We start from the raw sequence: 18,600 nt of genomic DNA, 5'->3' as shown, positions 1-18,600 counted from the left end.
TGCTTTCACACCCATACATAATAATAGGGAAGACAATGGCATGAATTAATCTAGTCTTGGTGGCCAGTGACACATCCTTACACTTCAAAATCTTTTCTAGCTCCTTCAAGTTTAGTCTTGGTTTAATCTACCTCAGAAGGATAAAACAATACAAATATCACTGTCTTTGAGTTTATGCTGCCGAGTGGGAACAATCTAAATATAATAATGGACCTGTTAAACGCTCCTGTATGCTTTGCTTGCTGGGGTAAAGGGAAGACGACTGGGGAAGGCACTGGCAAACCACCCCGCAAACAAAGTCTGCCTTGGAAATGTCAGGATGTGACATCACCCCATGGGTCAGGAATGACCCAGTGCTTGCACAGGGGACTTTTACCTTTATGCTTTGCTAATCAGAACTCAAGTTGCTTAAGTATTTGAAGCAACCGAACTGGAATTGTTGAATTTTTTCTTCTTCCTGACCACACTTGAACTGGAGTGGCCGGGAGAAATTAGGGCTGCCAGGTGTTTCTCAAACTAATAGTTCAACTATGAACTTGGACTAGCAGGAGCTGTCTTCATCTTTCGAAATCCAGTTTCTGCCTTGGCCTCCCTTGTCTAGGCTTTTGAAGAAAGCGGCCTGTGCTTTTTTCAGTGTTGTTTACTTAAGTTGTTTTTCTGAAACTGCCTTTGCCTGACTGCAGGTAGAGCAGTCCCACCAATATTTATGCAGCCCCCTTTCCCCGCACTTCGAGCATAGCAATGTGTTCCTTGTGTCAATAAAGGCAACAAGCAAATTAAGTTTGTCTTCAATACAAAGCATGATTTTCAATTTCAGTTCAAATGCCTAAGCTTTGGAAAGTATTGCGTCCGCACACAGAAAAGCAGAGACAAGTGATTGGATCCAGACTAAATCAGGGATTTTCACCTCCTTTCTGTACCCCCCTCCCATGTCATTCCTCAGTGTATGCTATCTCTACCCGCCCTCCCTGAGGAGCATTTTCAGGGAGTTCAGTGGGAAGCAGAAAAGCTCCATTGTGTTGATGGAAAATGGTAGTCTGAATCCAATCCAAGTGGTGCTTTAGTCCAGCAAATGTGTGTAAAATGTGGGCAAAGCACATGTAGAGAAAAATTAAAAGTTATTGCACATGAATCTTTTGGGGCATATGAGCCATGTATGCATGCATAGCTTCCAAAAGAGCATATGTAGAGGTCAACTCCAAGGCCCTCCTATATGGATGGCTTTCCTACTACTACCGTACTTCATATAGAAGCGCCGACCCATCCCTGAAAGACGACAATCAACAGCTGACCACAGATGAGCTTTCAAGTCAATGAAGAAAGCAAAATACCATGTTTAAAAAGGTTTATTCAGTATGTCTGGAAAGGTCTATATAATACTGTTTCAGATATTATCGTTACAATTTCCATACAAACTGCCAGTATAAGAAACCCTGCACGGTCCTCCTCCCTTGTAGTGATTGTCTCTGAAGTCAACTGTCAACACGATACCAAAGAGAGGATTAGTTAGGTGGGGATGCACCATACTCCAAAAATTATTTTCCTTCCACCCTGTAAGAGGTTTGGAAGAAAGTAGCTTCTGGCCTTATGACAAGCTTATTAGTTAAAATCAAATTCCCTCCCCCCCCCCAAAAAAGCTACAGTGCAAATTGAGGGGCAGACTGATTGATCAGCAGCCCATCCAAACAACTACATCTGCTCCAAAGCATACAGCCAGGGTTGGGCTGGGAAGTGAAAGCGGCCCTGGAGCAAGCCACATGGCCCCCGCAGGTGCTACAAGCTAGTGCAGGGCCACGCGGCTCAGTGTCAGTCAACAACAGGCACTGGGGTCAACCGCTATTTCCTTCCACAAATTGAGGGCAGTAGAGGAAGACGCAACTGGTGAGCTGACCCTGATCAACGTCGCCATGGAAGGATCCAAGCCAAGCGCCCCCAAAGTACTGGCAGAGTTGCTGGCACTTGACTGCTTGCTTCTGGCCCCCGGTGGCCCAGCAGGAGATTTCCCTGTAAGTTAAATGGCCAGGCTGCCCCTGTGTACAGCAAAGTCCTGCTCCAGTGTTGGTGTTTTCAAAAGCCACTGGACTGCTTTTTGCACACCCAAGTCTCTAGTTCCACTTGTGCTTTTGTAGAACTCTGGGACTGCACTTGGCTGAGAGGGGAAAACACTTCAAGAACACAGAACTCAGCCCAGCAAATCACTGGCGCATATCCAACCACGAAGGTCCTCTGACTGAAAGGCATTTCTGTTTACAGAAGAGGAGATGGTGACTTTGGCCGCTGTCCCTCCCACTGCAGACCCCCATCTTGCCCCCTCACGGTCCTTGAAAGTCCACTGACCCCACCCCCTGGAATAAATTTCAAGACCTTTAGTGGGCCACAGCAAGAGTTAGCAGAAAGTCCTGCTCTGCAGAGTCCATAGAGGGTTGGATAAACACTGCTTATTTGAGAGATGCTCTACATAGGTTTGGTCCTTTGGTTACTGGTTTAGATAAGTAAAGGTTGCAGGTAGCCTCAATGGTCCAAAGCAAGACCCCAGAACAAAAGCTCTAGAATGTCTTTTATTAAGACCACACAAAGCCGTGTGCAAGCTTTTGAGCTCTCAGGAACTCTTGAACAATCTAGATTTTAAGCACCCCCACCCCAGGCTGATTAAGAGTTCTCTAGAACTCCAAAGCTCACACACTGTTTCATGCGTTTGTATGGTTCGTCTTTACAGAAAGCATTTTAGGGCTTTTTGTTTTAAGGGATGAAGCAGAAACTTCACTTTTACCACTGTCAGGTCGGAAGGAATTTTCCATCAGCAAATCAGAATGATGCATAAGAAAAGGTGGCTTTACGAAGTGGGTATGCCCCTGCCCTAATTGGATCCCTTACTTAGACATCTTTGTTATACTACTTGTGCAGCTCAGCAAATTCATGCAATCCTTTCTCCTACATATTGTAAGGGATAGTCAAAATAGCAAAATACAGATTGCAGTGAATTAGGCTGGAGGAAGGAATGGCTTCCATAAACAAGTAGCTGTTTGAAGTTTCAGCCACAGTCTAGAAGCAGGTGGTATTCTGTTCTGCCAGCAATATTTATCAGAAGGCAGTTTCCCCGTGATTTTCAGGGACTGATAAGGGATGCTGCATACAAATAAAACAGTCAAGGTGGCTCGCTTGTTACTCTTCTCCTACCACGAGCGCCTGAGACTAATAAAAGGGTTGAGATTTCTCTGCAGAATGCAGTAAGCGATTGGGCCCAACATAAAGGCCCTGTGCAGTGACTGCAAGTCTCACCGTTTCCTTCTTCTTTTATTGCTTTAACACCGGCCAAGGCAGCTTCAGCAACATTATACACTCCTCTCTGGGCCATAACGGTAAGGTGATGGATTTCTGTACACCACTGATGCCGTTAGTTACCACAAACTTTCTCCTCAGAGGAGAATCTCGGCATATCAGTTTCCAGAGTCTGGTAAATTAAAAAATAAAGTGGTTTAGGCCTATCAGGAAACAAATCTCCTTGGGAGACGAAGCGTTGCACAGCTCACTGAAGCTGTGAGCTCACGTCTTGTATGGGAGCCATTAAAGGACAGAAATAATCCTGCCATGAACTGGGCAGCCATGCTCCACTTATGTCAATGCTGACAAATGCAGTGGGTGTGACTGCTAGTGGTCTTTCCAGGATGCTGATGGCAGCGGCTACTCCTGGAAAGCTGAGATGAACCAGAGATTTGGGGAGGCAACCTTATTCAGCCACAGTGGATTGCCTATGGGGAATGAGCAAAATGAAGCTGCCTACTTTTGTATGACACACGTTCCACAAGTATACATGACAGATCCCCCTGCTCATAAGGGGTTAAGTAGTATCATCCCACCCCTGTTTAGTGCCCAGTTTACCAAGCAGGTTTCGGGATGTACACTGGAGCCTCCCACTCTGGGCCAGGATGCCTGATAGTCTCTAACTCACAGAGGAGAATCAGGCCCGGGGGCTTCTGCTGCTCGTGCTCCTGGACTTTGAACCAAAGGAACCCTAGGAGAAGTTCGGCTTCCACTCTACGCTATGCATTAATCCAGTACGTACATTGCAAAGTGAGGGGACACGAAACGCTTAATGCGTAGGTTGAAGCGGCTGGAGTTGCCCTGGCCTAGATAATGGTCTGAGCGCGCTGCCGGAGGCCTGGGGGAGGCAAGGGCTGGTGCAGCAGCTGTTCGTCCTCTGGCCATAGAAGCTGGCTTTCTTTCCGGGCATGCTCTTCGTACCATTCCTAGACAGGGAGAGAAGAAAGAGAGACTCATTCACTCTCCCAGAGCATGTCCTCAGACTAGCACCCTGCCCCTCACCATCAGCTCTGTTTTACCAAACCTGCTTCTGGAAGTCAAAACAGGGCCCTTCCTCCTTCTGACAAGATACACATTCTCTCTGATGGGTCACACCTCATGGAATGGCCTGCTTGAAATGGTCAAGAAGGCCTACGCCACTTCCAAAAGCAGGGCTGGCTTTTTATTATTATTATTACCACCATTATACTCGACTATGAGCAGGGTACCCCCAGTCTACATTTCTGGGATTCAGTTTGTACAAGCTTGCATCCTACCTGTATCTCTTCCTCATACATTCTCATACTCAAGTCACTTTTCGTCCTTGATCTCCGTCCCAGGAACAACATGGATGCATGCTAAGGCGACAAGAGAAAAAGGTAAGAGAAAGAAACTTGCCCCATTCTGATGCCAGAAATGAGTACTAACTTGGATTGTGGCATCTGCTGCTCAATAGCGGGGCTGGCTTTAGTTTGCAGGGAAGCTTTGCCAACTGGCATCTGCAAGCTAAACAGGACTAATATGTACACAGGGCAGATGGGTTTGTGCATGAGAGAAGAACCATGAAGACAGTTGTGTGTGAACGTTACAGACTCACACACCTTTATTCTGTCACAAGTCAAGGGAGCCTGCTACTGCCTGTGGCTTCCCAATGTGGGAACCTGCGATAAAAATGTTCATGCTATACTTGTGCAGGGAAAATGTCACCCTTGAAGCAGCTGAGAAGCACCATACATCTGCTTTTAGAATTGTGGCATTTAATTTGCCCTGTATGAATCACTGGCCTTTGACATTCACATATGGCATCATGGAGAAACTTTCATCTGTCTACCTGTATGAGACCAGACAGAAGAACCCTGCTGGATCAAAACAGTGGGGTCCATCCAGTCCAGCATCCCATCTCACACAGTGGCCAACCAGTTACACTGGAGGGCCAAACAAACTGGGCCTAGTGGCTGAGGCCTTCCCTCCATATTGCCTCCTGGCACTTGTGTGTGTATAAAGTGTGTGTAAAGTGCCATCAAGTCGCAGCCGACTTATGGCGACCCCTTTTGGGGTTTTCATGGCAAGAGACTAACAGAGGTGGTTTGCCAGTGCCTTCCTCTGCACAGCAACCCTGGACTTCCTTGGTGGTCTCCCATCCAAATACTAACCAGGGCTGACCCTGCTTAGCTTCTGAGATCTGAAGAGATCAGGCTAGCCTGGGCCATCCAGGTCAGGGTTTTTTTTGGCCTGTGAACAGGGAGGCCCCCTTTAGTCACCACGTCTAGGAGACCCTGGAGGACCTCTCCTCCGTGAATTTTCCCAGTCTCCTTTTGAACTCATCCCTACTTCCGTTGGCAGGGATCCTTTATTCAGCCATCATTAATAAAGTGGGGGGGGGAGGGGGAAGAGAGAACAGAAAGGAGCAAGTAACGGATGCCGGATCCCGGGCCTTCATTACTGACCCCGTGCCTGTCCATCTGGGAAACGACCTTGAGGAGATGGCTGGCGGCTGAGGCAGCACCGTTCCTCCCATACAGCTCTGCAACTGCAGTAATTTCTTCCTTAGACACTTCCCTCTCGAATACGATACCACTGTCTTCTGCAAAAAGGAAAAAAAAAAAGCAGACTGGTCACTACAGGTTGGCGGGGAACGATGGTTGCCAATTCTGGGTTGGGAAATCCCTGAAGATCTGGAAGTGGACCTTGAAGGGGTATAATGCCATATACTCTATCTTCCAAAGCAGCCATTTTCTCCAGGCCAACTGACCTCTGTCATGTGGAGATCACCTGTAATTCCTGGAAATCCCCAGGTACCACCTGGAAGTTGGCAGCCCTATGGGGAAGCCACTGAAGGTATAATGGCTTTGCACAGCAAGAACTAGGTCTGGCCTGCCTAAACAGGCAAGAGACATGGGATCAGCATTTCAAAAACCACCAAAAAAAGCATCTTTAAACACACCTAGGCTGCATTTTGTCCACTGGGTGTGGACTGACAGAATGGAGCACAGGAGCCCCATGGAGCAGAGTGGTAAGCTGCAGTACTGCAGTCTAAGTTCTGCTCATGGCCTGAGTTCGATCCTGACAGAAGTTGGTTTCAGGTAGCCGGCTCCAGGTTGACTCAGCCTTCTATCCTTCCGAGGTGGGTAAAATGAGTACCCAGCTTGTTGGGGGTAAAGGGAAGATGACCGGGGAAGTCACTGGCAAACCACCCCATAAACAAAGCCTGCCTAGGAAACATTGGGATGTGACGTCACCCATGGGTCAGGAATAACCCAGTGTGTGCACAGGGGACCTTTATCTTTACTACTGTGATGATATCTGCCTCAGGGCATGGGTGCATATAATCACATCATGGTAGTGCCAAGATAGGATGTAGACCAAAGCAGACACAGGTTACATTTTCTTCACCCCCCACCCCAGCCAATACTACTGACACTCTTACCACAAGATAACAAAGCCGAGCAAGTTTTCCTCACAATGGGCAATGAAAGTTAAGAAAAATCCTTGGGGGGCTGGGAGGACGGAGACATTTTTCTGTTTTGAAGCCTGATCCTGGGCAGTGTAACAGGCATTGTGAGTGGCAGAACTGGGTCTAAAGGTTTAGCATATGCAAGATACTGGTGGAGAAGCAGAGTGGCTGATTTGTTCAAGACTGTCATTTCCACAGAGTTCCATGCTTCACAGCCATAACCCAGCACGGTTGCACACAACAGTTTCTGAGACCAATTCACGTTACAAAGTCAATGCAGCAGACACAGAGCCTGGCAACAGATGTGCACCCAGAGTTTTGTGCTGGGAACTCAGTCCTCAGGCTTACAAGGCCTCCCTTGGATCAGGATCGTGGCTTATGCCTTCCCCCAGCAATGTTTTACCAACCCCATAAGGTCTCAGGAGGTGCTATTTCCCCCAAAAGGAAAACATATATGTAGCCATGGGCATATATAATTTCCCCCAGTGAACCAAACAGCTGTTCCCTAGAGCCCTTTTAGATTGGGAAAACAGGAGGGTCACGCCCTTTCCCTCCATGCACTGCAGTCCTCATCCAAAACGGGCCCCTGCACTTCTGGGAAATGAGTTCCTAGCATGGAATGCCAGGCACCCAAAATCTTGGTGGCCACATGTCTAGCACATGGCCCTTGCAATCTGTGAATTGGACCGACATCAGACCATTGCCCATCTAGGTCAGTATCATCAGTTCTGACAGACAGCAGATTCCAAAATTCAGGAATTGAGCCTGAAACGTCATGCATGGAAAGAATGTGCTTTGTTGCTGATTGTTCAGGATGTTCTTGTCATTACGTGGAGCCATGAAGGGAAATCAGACCACTCCTATTGTACTTATCTTATTTAGCAAAAGGTATAGAAGGGCTTAGGTACAGCTGGATGCAAACCTACAGACCTTCTGAATCGCGGTTCTTCCGGGTATAGTTCATTCGGAACACAAAAGCATCCAATATAAAGGCTACAATTATGGTCATCACCACCTAGGGAAGAAGGAAGGAATAAGTACAAATTCATGGATTTTTCATCCTCGTTCACATCCCACCAATTTCTCCAAGGAGCTCAGGATAGCATTCATGAGGACTCTCTCATGTGATTCTTGCAACAGCCCTGCAAGGTAGGTGAGCCTCAGAGGGAAACAGAAAGATTGTCCCAAGGTCACCTAGTCAGTACTATGATTGAATGGAGATTTGAACCCAGGTATCTCTGGTTCTAAGTCCAACACTCTACCCACCTGCAGCACAATGTCTCTCTTGAAGGAAGAGTTCACACCCCAATCCAGTATTTGAGTTATGGTAATCCATAAGAAGGGGAAAGAGGAGAAGGCAGCAGGGGGAGAGGTGGGGGGAAAGAAATGGAAGCAGAAGAAAAAACAGAAGCTAAACTATTCTGGGAGCACTATCAGAATAAAAATCCCACCACTCCTTGACAAGGCAGGGAAAGAACTGTTCAAGGTGAAGGTGGAAACCTCTTGCCATCACAGACAAGAAGACATCCTTGCCTCCTAACTGGATGGGAGGAATCACCCATCTGCCAAGGATTGCCTCTGAGCGTGAATTAAGGCTCAGTCGTCGGTGTCTGGGCATTTATGGATACTGTAACCTGCTCCATCCCTTGGTATGGGACAGCCTATAAATACAATACAAATATGAATAAGTAAGAACTTGTATGGAATAGAAGTCGACAGCTTCAACAGAAGCCCGCCAACAGGAACACTGGACAAACATCTGCCATCAATAATAAATCACACACCACATTGTTTTGCAAAATCTTATGGCAACTCCACTTACCATGGTCACAATGTAGAAAATCATGAAATAGAGGCGGCTCCAATGAGAGGTTTCTGATGTCACCCCTTCCTAGCAAGGGATGGAAAAGGGTTTAGGGGCATGCAAATAAACCCTATATGGACTGCTTGAGAGGGGGACAATACAGCTCATGCATGAAGAAAAAGAAGAGTTGGTTTTTATATGTCGACTTTATCACTTAAGGAAGAATCAAACCGGCTTACAATCACCTTCCCTTCCCTCCCCACCACAGACACCCTGTGAGGTAGGTGGGCCTGAGAGCTGGCTTCGTGCATAGAAGTGGGGAAACCAACCCAGTTCACCATATTAGCGTCTGCTGCTCATGTGGAGAGGGGAATTGAACCCGGTTCTCCAGATTAATCATCTGCCCCTTCCGCTCAAGCCTTGTATTACAGGATTTTTAAAATACTGTACTGAAGAGAGCATTGGTGATCCTGATGCAAGAACCTTAGATAAAACAGGTTCTTGCATCATAAAGGCGGATTACCACCACCACACGGCTTGCCCGCTTATACTTACTATTTGATAGCTTGTCTTCCTAGAGCCTTCCGTTTACGGTAGCTAGACTGAATGCTAACCCCTCTATGGTTATGCAGGGCAGAATTTTGAACATACCATACCCAGACCGGACCTGTCCTAGCTCTTCTGGCTCTATCGATTCATTAGCTCATGCCCTCTTGGAATGCCACTTTTAACTTAGATCACGTTATATATCTCCCCTTTTAACATATAAATCTAATGCCTCTGTCTCTGACATGCCTTTTATTAACAGTGCTGTCAAGTAACAGCTGACTAATGGTGACCCCCCCCCCATAGGGTTTACAAGGCAAGAGACAAATAGAGGTGGTTTACCATTGTCTGCCTTTCTGTAGCAACCCTGGGCTTCTTTGGTGGTCTCCCACTGAAGTGCTAACCAGGGCCAACCCTGCTTAGCTTATGAGATTCAATGAGATCAGTGATGTTCAGAAATCAGAGGGTCAGTAGTAGTAAAAAGAGCTGGCGGCAGGCACAGCTATACAGCTGCCAAGAAACACTGTTGAAGAGGCTAACTGCTAGCAGGCAGAAGCCTCCGTGCCAGGTCCCAGAGAGCTACTTACCATGATGATGTACCAGTCATTGACGACGGTCAACTCAAACAGGGTAACTGCATGAGGGTGGGGGAAGGGAGTCAGAACAGAAGAAAAACATCACATGGTCATCAGTGTGGTTCACTATCCTCTGACCATATACATGAACCTGTGAAGTTGCCTTCTACTGAATCACACCCTTGGTCTGTCAAGGTCAGTCCTGTATACTCTGCCTCACAGTGGCTCTCTGAGATCTCGGGCAGAGGTCTTTCACATCACCCACTTATCCTCTCTTTTTAGTGTTACATAAACTTTAGCAACAGCCACAGTGGTGGAGTCACTCCATGCTCATGGAGAAGAAGACGACTTGGTTTTTATACCTCGACTTTCTCTACCACTTAAGGAAGACTCAAACCGGCTTACAATCACCTTCCCTTCCCCTCCTCACTACAGACACCCTGTGAGGTAGGTGAGGCTGAGAGTGTGTGACTAGCCCAAGGTTACCCAGCTGGCTTCATGTGTAGGAGTGGGGAAACCAACCCGGCTCAGCACATTAGCCTCCACCGCTCATGCGGAGGAGTGGGGAATCAAACCCGGTTCTCCAGATCAGAATTCTCCGCTCCAAACCACTACACCACACTGGCTCTCAATGTGGAGGTCTCCACACTGGACCTGTTGCACAGGAAACATGTTTATTTTCAAAGTTCCTTCCCTTCACAGTGCTCCAAGACCGAGCAGATTCTGGGTAGGAAACACTGGGCATTTCTTTGCAGAGGTCAAAGTCACGATTGGGTAAACGTTTTAAGGCACTTCTATCGTTGTGAGACAAAGGTCGCTCCACACGGAACTATTGCTCAGCATTCTCCTCTGACTGCAGCGTTTTTAAAAATCTGGACTTCTGCATGACACTGTTGTGTGTTTGTTCATCCACATTCTGGGCTTCCCTCAGCCCTTCTGTGGGTTTCCCCAAAACTGGTTTGATATGTTGTTTCCTGAAAGACATATACCCAGAGCAGAGTTGGGGAAAGCGTGGATGGGAAGGTGCAGATTTTCCATGCCTCCCCACCTTTATCCAGTGCCACATCCAGTGCTATTTCCTCTCGCATATGCCATTTCCCTGCCACCCACAGCCAGCAGGTTTTGTGCTTCTTCTTAATTAGTGGTGGTAGTTCTGTTGCTATAGCTGGTTGGGCGGGGGGGGGGGAATGAAGGAAGGAAAAACACAAGCACGAAGCACACAACCTCAGCTGATGGTCCCTCACATGCATCTCTACCCTAACCCCCCAATTTTTCTTCAATCGCAGCAGGTTAGTGGGACTTCTGTCATTACCAAAACTGTTCAAAATGTTGTCAAAGTTGTTGAGATAGTAGTAGCCTTCTTCCACCACCGTCCTGTTCCCAACAGTGCGGTTCACCCAGCGATAGGCATCCGCCACTGTGCTGGTGCTGCATGGAGAACCGGGAAGCAAAAAGCAAAGAGTGAGAGAAGAAGAGTTGGTTTTTATATGCCGACTTTCTCTACCACTTAAGGAAGAATCAAACTGGCTTACAATCACCTTCCCTTCCCCTCCCCACAACAGACACCCTGTGAGGTAGGTGGGGCTGAGAGAGCTCTAAGAGAGCTGTGACTAGCCCAAGGTCACCCAGCTGGCTATGTGTGAGAGGAAGCAGCAAATGCAAAAGGGCTGATCTAGATCATTGTTACCAGATCCTAGAAGCTGTATGGGCGCCATACTAGGCCATGATAACAAGAGAGTCATCCATGGCTAGTGGCTTCAGAGGCCCCCACGACTGGTCACTTGCTCATCAGCAGACACACCCTTGGCCTGTGGTTCAATCACAGCTTTGAAAGATGTGCTCTTCGATATTCCTTCAAGCCAAGATGTCTAACCCAACCAGAAGTTAACATGTGCAAGTGATGACACCCTATGCATGCCTGCCATCATACCAAGGATAAGACAAGCTGGAGGCAACAGGAATGAACCTAAATATTTTTATTATGGATAGTAATTTATTCCAAATTGGTTGGGTCCTAAGCAGCTTGAATGGTGCCATGCTAGAGGAAAGGCAACTTCCCCGCTTCCTCTGGGCCTTCTGAAATTGTGCTCCTGTGACTCAGTGGGCCATGAGAGACAGTAGGAGTGGGGCAAAATAGGGGTCTCCAGTGGGAGGGGGCAATGCTGATTCTGTGAACTTAGGCAGATCACCAGAGAGAGGGCAGGAAGGGATGAGCCCGTGATCGGCTCTTGTGGCCCTTTCTTATATGACCAGAGTAATGTGGATCAGAGCCCCGTGGAGCAGAGTGGTAAGCTGCAGTTCTGCAGTCTAGGCTCTGCTCATGACCTGAGTTCGATCCCAGCGGAAGTTGGTTTCAGGTAGCTGGCTCAAGGTTGACTCAGCCTTCCATCCTTCCAAGGTCAGTAAAATGAGTACCCAGCTTGCTGGGGGTAAAGGGAAGATGACTGGGGAAGGCAATGGCAAACCACCCTGTAAACAAAGTCTGCCTAGTAAACGTCGGGATGTGATGTCACCCCATGGGTCAGGAATGATGTGGTGCTTGCACTGGGGACCTTTACCTTTAATGCCGATCACCACTTTGGGGTCAGGTAGGAATTTTCCACAGGGCCAGGGATCCTGGAGGTTTTTTGCCTTCCTCTGGGCATAGAACAGGGGGGTCACTGCAGGAGTAGGGGAGGGGTGGAAGTTGCGTTTTTCCTGTGTTTTGCAGGGAGTTGGACTAAATGACAATGAGGTTCCTTCCAGAAGTATGTTTCTATTTGGCAGAAAACAGTCCTCCCATGTTCTGCCAATGGAAATTTCTTTCTGGTGGCAGAAGCACTATCATACTGATGGGATGGCAACTTAGAATCCAAGCCACTGTTATTTACATATTTGAATGACTAGGTTCTTCCTTTATTTCTGTGTTTTATAACAGACTCCCCCTTTGAAATTGTCTGCATTCTTGAAGGTTAGATAATTTTATTATTTTATGAAGGGGGGAGCAACTCTCAACAGATTCCTCAACTGTAGTAGGAAGACCACCCTAGACTTAAATGTGACCCCTCCAGTATAGCTGATCTTCCAGTCTAATGCAAAGGATGCAAAGCAGCAAATTCCAACAATGTCTTCTGGCTTCAGAGGAACGAGCAGAGCAACCTGATTCCCACCCTGAACATTACAACTCCAACAGACCCTATCTAGAGGCAAGAGGTTGGCTGTACTCCAATAAAGGCAAGTTCTTCAGACTGAACGGATGTCTTTCAGCAGGTTGGGTTAACAGGCAACCGGATTCCTGCACATTTGAGCAAGGGACATCTGTGGCAGCTTGCTTCCCGAAGGAGACATAGCCAGTCAGCCAGCTACTCTTGTGCAACCATGCAGCTGCCTTGCGCAACCAACAGTGCCGAAATGGCACTCAGTAGAAAATACAGACACTTCTTGAACCTGAAGGGTGCCCCCTGGTACTGCTGCAAAGACACAGCAAGAGATATTGAATTAGGAACAGCACTGGTGCATGATGGGAGACAGCCAGGAAGAACAAAATGGAAGGGGAAGGCCCGAATCCTTTTTGACTCTCGCCAGGGATCATGTTCTGAATCCTTTCCTGATCCAAGTGCCCACTGACCTACCTACCCACAGCATCCGCTTCTATGAAGTGCTAGGAAATTAAATTCTGCCTTTTTATTACTGCTGCTATAGTTTAAGTGCCTTTCCATCAAAAGGATGCTCAGGTGTCTGGGCAGCAAAGAAAATGGTAACATACCTATATGGGCTAAAACTTTGGGGCATAATCAGAATTGGAAGCTGTTTCACCCCCAAAATATTGTAAATTCTGCAATGGGAATAAAGGAGGCATATTTTACTTTTATTTTTGAACAGAACTGTTTAGATTTTCAGAGATCTTGGATAAGTGTCAGGAAGTGATAGAGAACTAAAAACATTTCAGGCGACAAAGGAAAGTTTATTAGGACACCATCTAGGCTTACCGGGTCCTGTAGATCCATCGGCAGGAGCTTTTCTGCAGCGTGCGGTGCGCACACCTGGTGCGATGCATGCAATGAGCCTACGTCACTTCTGGGTTTACTCGGAAGCGACACAGACGCTCTATCAATCTCTGCCAAAACCCTATGGTTTCCGTGGAGCTTCTGCGGAGGTTGCTAGAGCGTCCGCATCGCTTCTGGGTAAACCCTTAAGTGACATAGGTGCATAGCGTGGGCACGCATGCACATGTTGCCTGTCAGCCCTCAGCTGGTCGACGGGCAGACCGGTGGATTGGCGGGATTTTACTCGCCACCACCGGGCACTTGGCAACCCTAACACCATAACATCACCGGCTCAGGTGTACAAACCTATTACAGGTGTTCTCCAGGCGAACCTTCTAACAGGCACTGTGCACTGATGAGTTTTTTTTCCTAACAGGTCAGTATTGTCTACTCAGATGGGCAGTGGTTCTCCAGGGCCCCAAGTAAAGGTCTTTCACATCACCTACTTCCTGGTCCTTTTTTTAACTGGAGATGCTGGGGACTGAACCAGGGATATCATCTCTCCCCCAGAGAAAAAGGCAACATTTCCCCAATTTCTGGGCTCTATGAACCTTCACAGTGCTTACAACCCTGGGCATCACAATCAGGAAACCACATGTTCTTTCCAGGAGACACACAAATTCTGGGTACTCACTTGCAACAATTTGGGTAAAGTTTTCCTGAGAAGAACTCCATGCCAATGATGGCAAAACAGTAATAGAAGATAAGCAAGGTTAAGCCTAGGCTGGAGAAAAGAAAGGCAAACGTTAGCATGACCAAAATCATTTAGCAGCACGGTTTTCTTAGATGGGGTTTATTTCGTACAGCATGGGAAATCCACACCAAATCTTCATCTCAGCCAAACAGAGACGGGACTTGAAAGCTAGAAGATGCACAATCCAAGATTGCGCAACATCAATGAGATCACTGAAGTCTCTTGGAAGGTACCCATCTTAAACAAGGTATTCCTAAGCACTATACCATTTGAAAAGGGTGTTCAGTTAGTTCCAAAAGAAGCACCGCCTCAAACACACACGAATGATGATTAAACCGGGTGTAGAGGAAGCTGCACTCCATCTAAAGGAGTACGTTTGCACCTTGGGGTTGCCATTTGATCCAGGCCAGCTTCAGGTAGCATGGTGGCTGTGGCCCTTTCTGAAGAAGAAAGATCTGACCACAGTTAACCCTTCTCTGATCACATCCAGGTTACATTATAGCAATGCATTGTAAGCAGAGACCTGGCCTTTGTTCAGAAACGCCAATCCGTTCAACAAGGTTGCTAAGAAGAAGAAGAGTTGGTTTTCATGTACCAACTTTCTCCACCACTTAAGGAAGAATCAAACTAGCTTACAATCACCTTCTCTTCCCCACAACAGACACCCTGGGAGAAAGGTGGGGCTGAGAGAGCTCTAACAGAGCTGTGACTGGCCCAAGCTGTCTTCATGTGTAGGAGCGGGGAAACAAATCCAGTTCACCAGATTAGCCTCCACTGCTCATGTGGAGGAGTGGGGAATCAAACCCGGTTCTCCAGATCAGACTCCAATGCTCCAAACCACCACTCTTAACTACCACACCACGCTGGCTCCTAAGTGGTGTTGATTTACAGAAAACACACACAAGAAGCTGCCTTGTACTGAATCAGACCTTTGGTCCATCAAGGTCAGTACTATCTACTCAGACTGGCAGTAGTTCTCCAGGGCCTCAGGTAAAGGTCTTTCGCATCACCTGCTGCCTGGTCCTTTTTTAACTGGAGATACCGAGGACTGAACCTGGGGCCTTCTGCATGCAAAGCAGAGACCTTTCCCCTTCTCCAGGCTAAAGGAACTCTGCAGGCTTGCAATAATGTTTTGGGGCACTATTCAAAAAATGGTTCACACTTGTAAAAACCTAAACTGGGGTATCTGAAGGACCAACTGCTTCCACAAGAAACAGCTCACCAGTTAAGACCATCTTTAGAGGCCCTGTTCTGTGTTCCCTTCCCTTTCAGTTCAAGAGCCATTTATATTCATTGTTTATTCTTATTGTGTTGCTTTAATTTTTGCAAGCTGTTTATCCCCAGAGCAGGGGATAATCGTGCTTAAAATAAATAAAGCCAACATGTTCATTCAGAGAAGGTGTTAAGTGGATGTTCCATGCAAGGAAAATGATCAGGGGACTACAGCAACTGCCAACTTGGAAGGCTTTAAGAGGGGAGTGGACATGTTCATGGAGGAGAGGGGTATCCATGGCTACTAGTAAAAATGGCTACTAGTCATGGTGCATACCTATTCTCTCAGAAATGCATGCCGAATATATTAGGAGCTGTGGAACACAGGCAGGACAATGCTGCTGCAGTCGTCTTGTTTGGGGGCTTCCTAGAGGCTTCCTAGAGGCACCTGATTGGCCACTGTGTGAACAGGCTGCTGGACTTGATGGGCCTTGGTCTGCTCCAGCATGGCTTTTCTTATGTTCAAGGCTTTGTCAGTTCAATTGTTAAATCTAGTATCTCCTTGAAGGCACCACATCTCCAGATCAGCAGCCGCAATTGCAGACCAAATGCCGCACTGGGACTCCAGCAGAAGGCTGATCACAACTGAGCAGGGACTTTTCCTGCATTACCCTAAAAGCAGCTTCTTGGAAAAATCAAAAGGCTGGAGACGGGGAAAGCGCCAGGGGCCAATGAAACTGAGAAACGAAGGATAAGGCGGCCTGTGCCTCGTGCCTCTCCAATGCCAGTCAAACCTGGCTCAGGACAACCCCTTTATCTGCAGTACCTGGCCATCCTGGGAAGCAGCTCAAACATGGTATCCAAGACATTCCTGTAGCGTTTCTTTAGCTTGAACAGCCTGCAACAAAGGGTGGGGGGGAGAATGAGCTGTGTTACATCTGATGATGCTGTTTGCTTCCTGGTGAGCCCAGATGATTCTGATCTTTCAATGCACTATTAATCTGAGGCAGCCCAACAGGAACACGACACAGGCCATGTCAGGACAAGCGTGGCTGCAGCAGCTCATTATAATGGAGAGTGGATACCAAGCTCCAAGGCTTGGAATAAGAGCAGATCTCTTTCTGCAAACCTTTAGGATGGGGCAGGACAGAAACAGTTTACAGCACTCTCATTAGGGGCAGGCGGGGGATCAGAAAAAGAGACACAGCAATGTGCAAGAAGCCAATTTCCAAATAATCAGGGTTCCTCTGGTACAGGACTCAGTGGTCCAAAAGATCCTCTGGGAGATGAAACGGCATGCTTTTTGGAAATGTGCACACACAGCACATGCATTTTCCAGGACATTTCAATACAGAAATGGCACCGGCCAACAGGAGCATGAAATGATGCCCCGGTGTTGAATGTTATAACCACCCTGTAAAGAAAGTCAGTAAGATTATTCCCATATCGAAGGTAGGAATGCAGAGGTTGGGAGAACATCAGCTTGCTGAAGACCACCTTTAATTTAAAATATTTGTTCAGCCACACTCTGTCCTCAAAGAACCAAAAACCACAGAAGGTGGCTCATGCTATCGTAAGACAAATATCTGCAGCTTTAACGCCTAACAAAGCTAAACCATTTATGCAGCAATGAAAGCTGCAGGTAAAGCTTCCTGTTCAAAAACCAGAAGAGTCAACTCCACATCACAAATCCACGAAAAATTAAATAAAGCTCAACTTGTGCCTCGTGGCTCAGTCTCTCAGCTTCCTCCTACGACAGCTGGAAGCATTTCGTGCTTAGAAAAGAGCTCCCTGGTGAAATGGCTTGAGAGAGGTCTTAATACATGCACGGAGACGTTACTAAAAAGGATCTGAAAGATTCCCTCTGACAAAGCCGCATGCGAAGTGTGTAGGGGTTGCAAAAATTATTAAAGAATTCATTTCCCTCTGCACCATTTGTTTCTTCACCTTTGTTTTGAAAGAGGTCATTCCAGAGAAAGTATTACGGGCCCGCGGGGTTTGAAGCAAGGATGCAGCCCGACTCCTAGAGATCCTTCATAAATGAGGTTGCTAGAGACTGAACCTTCCCCACGTATGGCCTACTCCTGAGTTAGGACCTGCTCCTGATCAGCAGCCAGAGAAGTTCTCCACCCCGTTGTGACCCTAACCCGGTGCCTCTTCACCCCAGACTGCTTGGGAGTCAAGCCCATCTTCGATAAAAACAAATCCCCCTCCCCAGTTCCACTTTGTCCATATTCTCCTCCCACTCACCTCAGCAACTGCAATGGCCGCAGAACTACAATGAAGTAGAACGGCTTCATGTCAAACGCCAGGGCCAGGAGACCCAAGAAGGCAAAGAGGGTGACTGAAAAATCAAAGCTGAAAGAGAGCAAAACAGATATCCCTCAGCTGGGAATGTGTGAGCCGAGGCCCCTTGAAAGCGTGACATGGGTTCCCTTTGCAGCACTTACAAATTCCAGCCTGAGGACAGGTACTCTATGGGCCCCAATCCAGTGATCTTCAGCAGCACCTCCACCCCATAAACTGTGGGCACAAGAGAGTAGGGCATCACAAAAATGTTACCAACTGCTGATTAGATGTGATTTGCAGGGGGGACGTTTGGCATCAGGACAACACAACACACCCTTTTGCAGGAAAGGGTACATAAAAAATGATGCAACCCAGCTAAAGGAAAATGCTTTCCCAAACAGGAGCAATTTTAACTCATTTAAACAGCCAGCCGTTCCGTCCCAGCCTTCTAAAGACATATTAATACATTGACAGAACACATAATTAGTCCAAGAACTCCAACAAGCTTTGGTTCATGGAGAGAGCAGCCATATTACATCACATCTTCATCCCCTTCACTCTCAAACCAAATCAGAAGGTTCCTTCCTTGTGGTTCCGCTGATGTTAGAGAGGGGCGTTTGATCAATGACTGCATTTAACATTTTCAACTGGACTTTATATTTCACTCTTCCCAGGAAGCCAGAAGCACAACCTGGTACCAG

At 47.2% G+C, this 18,600-nt stretch overlaps 1 protein-coding gene across 2 annotated transcripts in view; it reads right to left on the bottom strand.

Moving 5' to 3' along the window:
* Positions 1 to 4,112: 4,112 nt before the first annotated feature.
* The window catches only part of TPCN1 (two pore segment channel 1), a 50,481-nt gene continuing 35,993 nt past the window's right edge, over positions 4,113 to 18,600 (bottom strand). For both annotated transcript variants that reach the window (XM_056859336.1, XM_056859337.1), the window contains 11 exons: positions 18,061 to 18,133; positions 17,861 to 17,968; positions 16,437 to 16,508; positions 14,339 to 14,428; positions 10,992 to 11,107; positions 9,692 to 9,738; positions 8,577 to 8,645; positions 7,685 to 7,769; positions 5,748 to 5,884; positions 4,578 to 4,658; positions 4,113 to 4,247 (listed from right to left, as the gene is read on the bottom strand). In XM_056859336.1, coding sequence (XP_056715314.1) covers positions 4,128 to 4,247; positions 4,578 to 4,658; positions 5,748 to 5,884; positions 7,685 to 7,769; positions 8,577 to 8,645; positions 9,692 to 9,738; positions 10,992 to 11,107; positions 14,339 to 14,428; positions 16,437 to 16,508; positions 17,861 to 17,968; positions 18,061 to 18,133 — 998 coding nt within the window. In that variant the 3' untranslated portion in view covers positions 4,113 to 4,127. The remainder of the gene's footprint in view (positions 4,248 to 4,577; positions 4,659 to 5,747; positions 5,885 to 7,684; positions 7,770 to 8,576; positions 8,646 to 9,691; positions 9,739 to 10,991; positions 11,108 to 14,338; positions 14,429 to 16,436; positions 16,509 to 17,860; positions 17,969 to 18,060; positions 18,134 to 18,600) is intronic.

The sequence above is a fragment of the Euleptes europaea genome, chromosome 13, assembly GCF_029931775.1.
Source record: "Euleptes europaea isolate rEulEur1 chromosome 13, rEulEur1.hap1, whole genome shotgun sequence".
Lineage (NCBI taxonomy): Eukaryota > Metazoa > Chordata > Lepidosauria > Squamata > Sphaerodactylidae > Euleptes > Euleptes europaea.
This window is presented reverse-complemented; position numbering and strand designations above follow the sequence as displayed.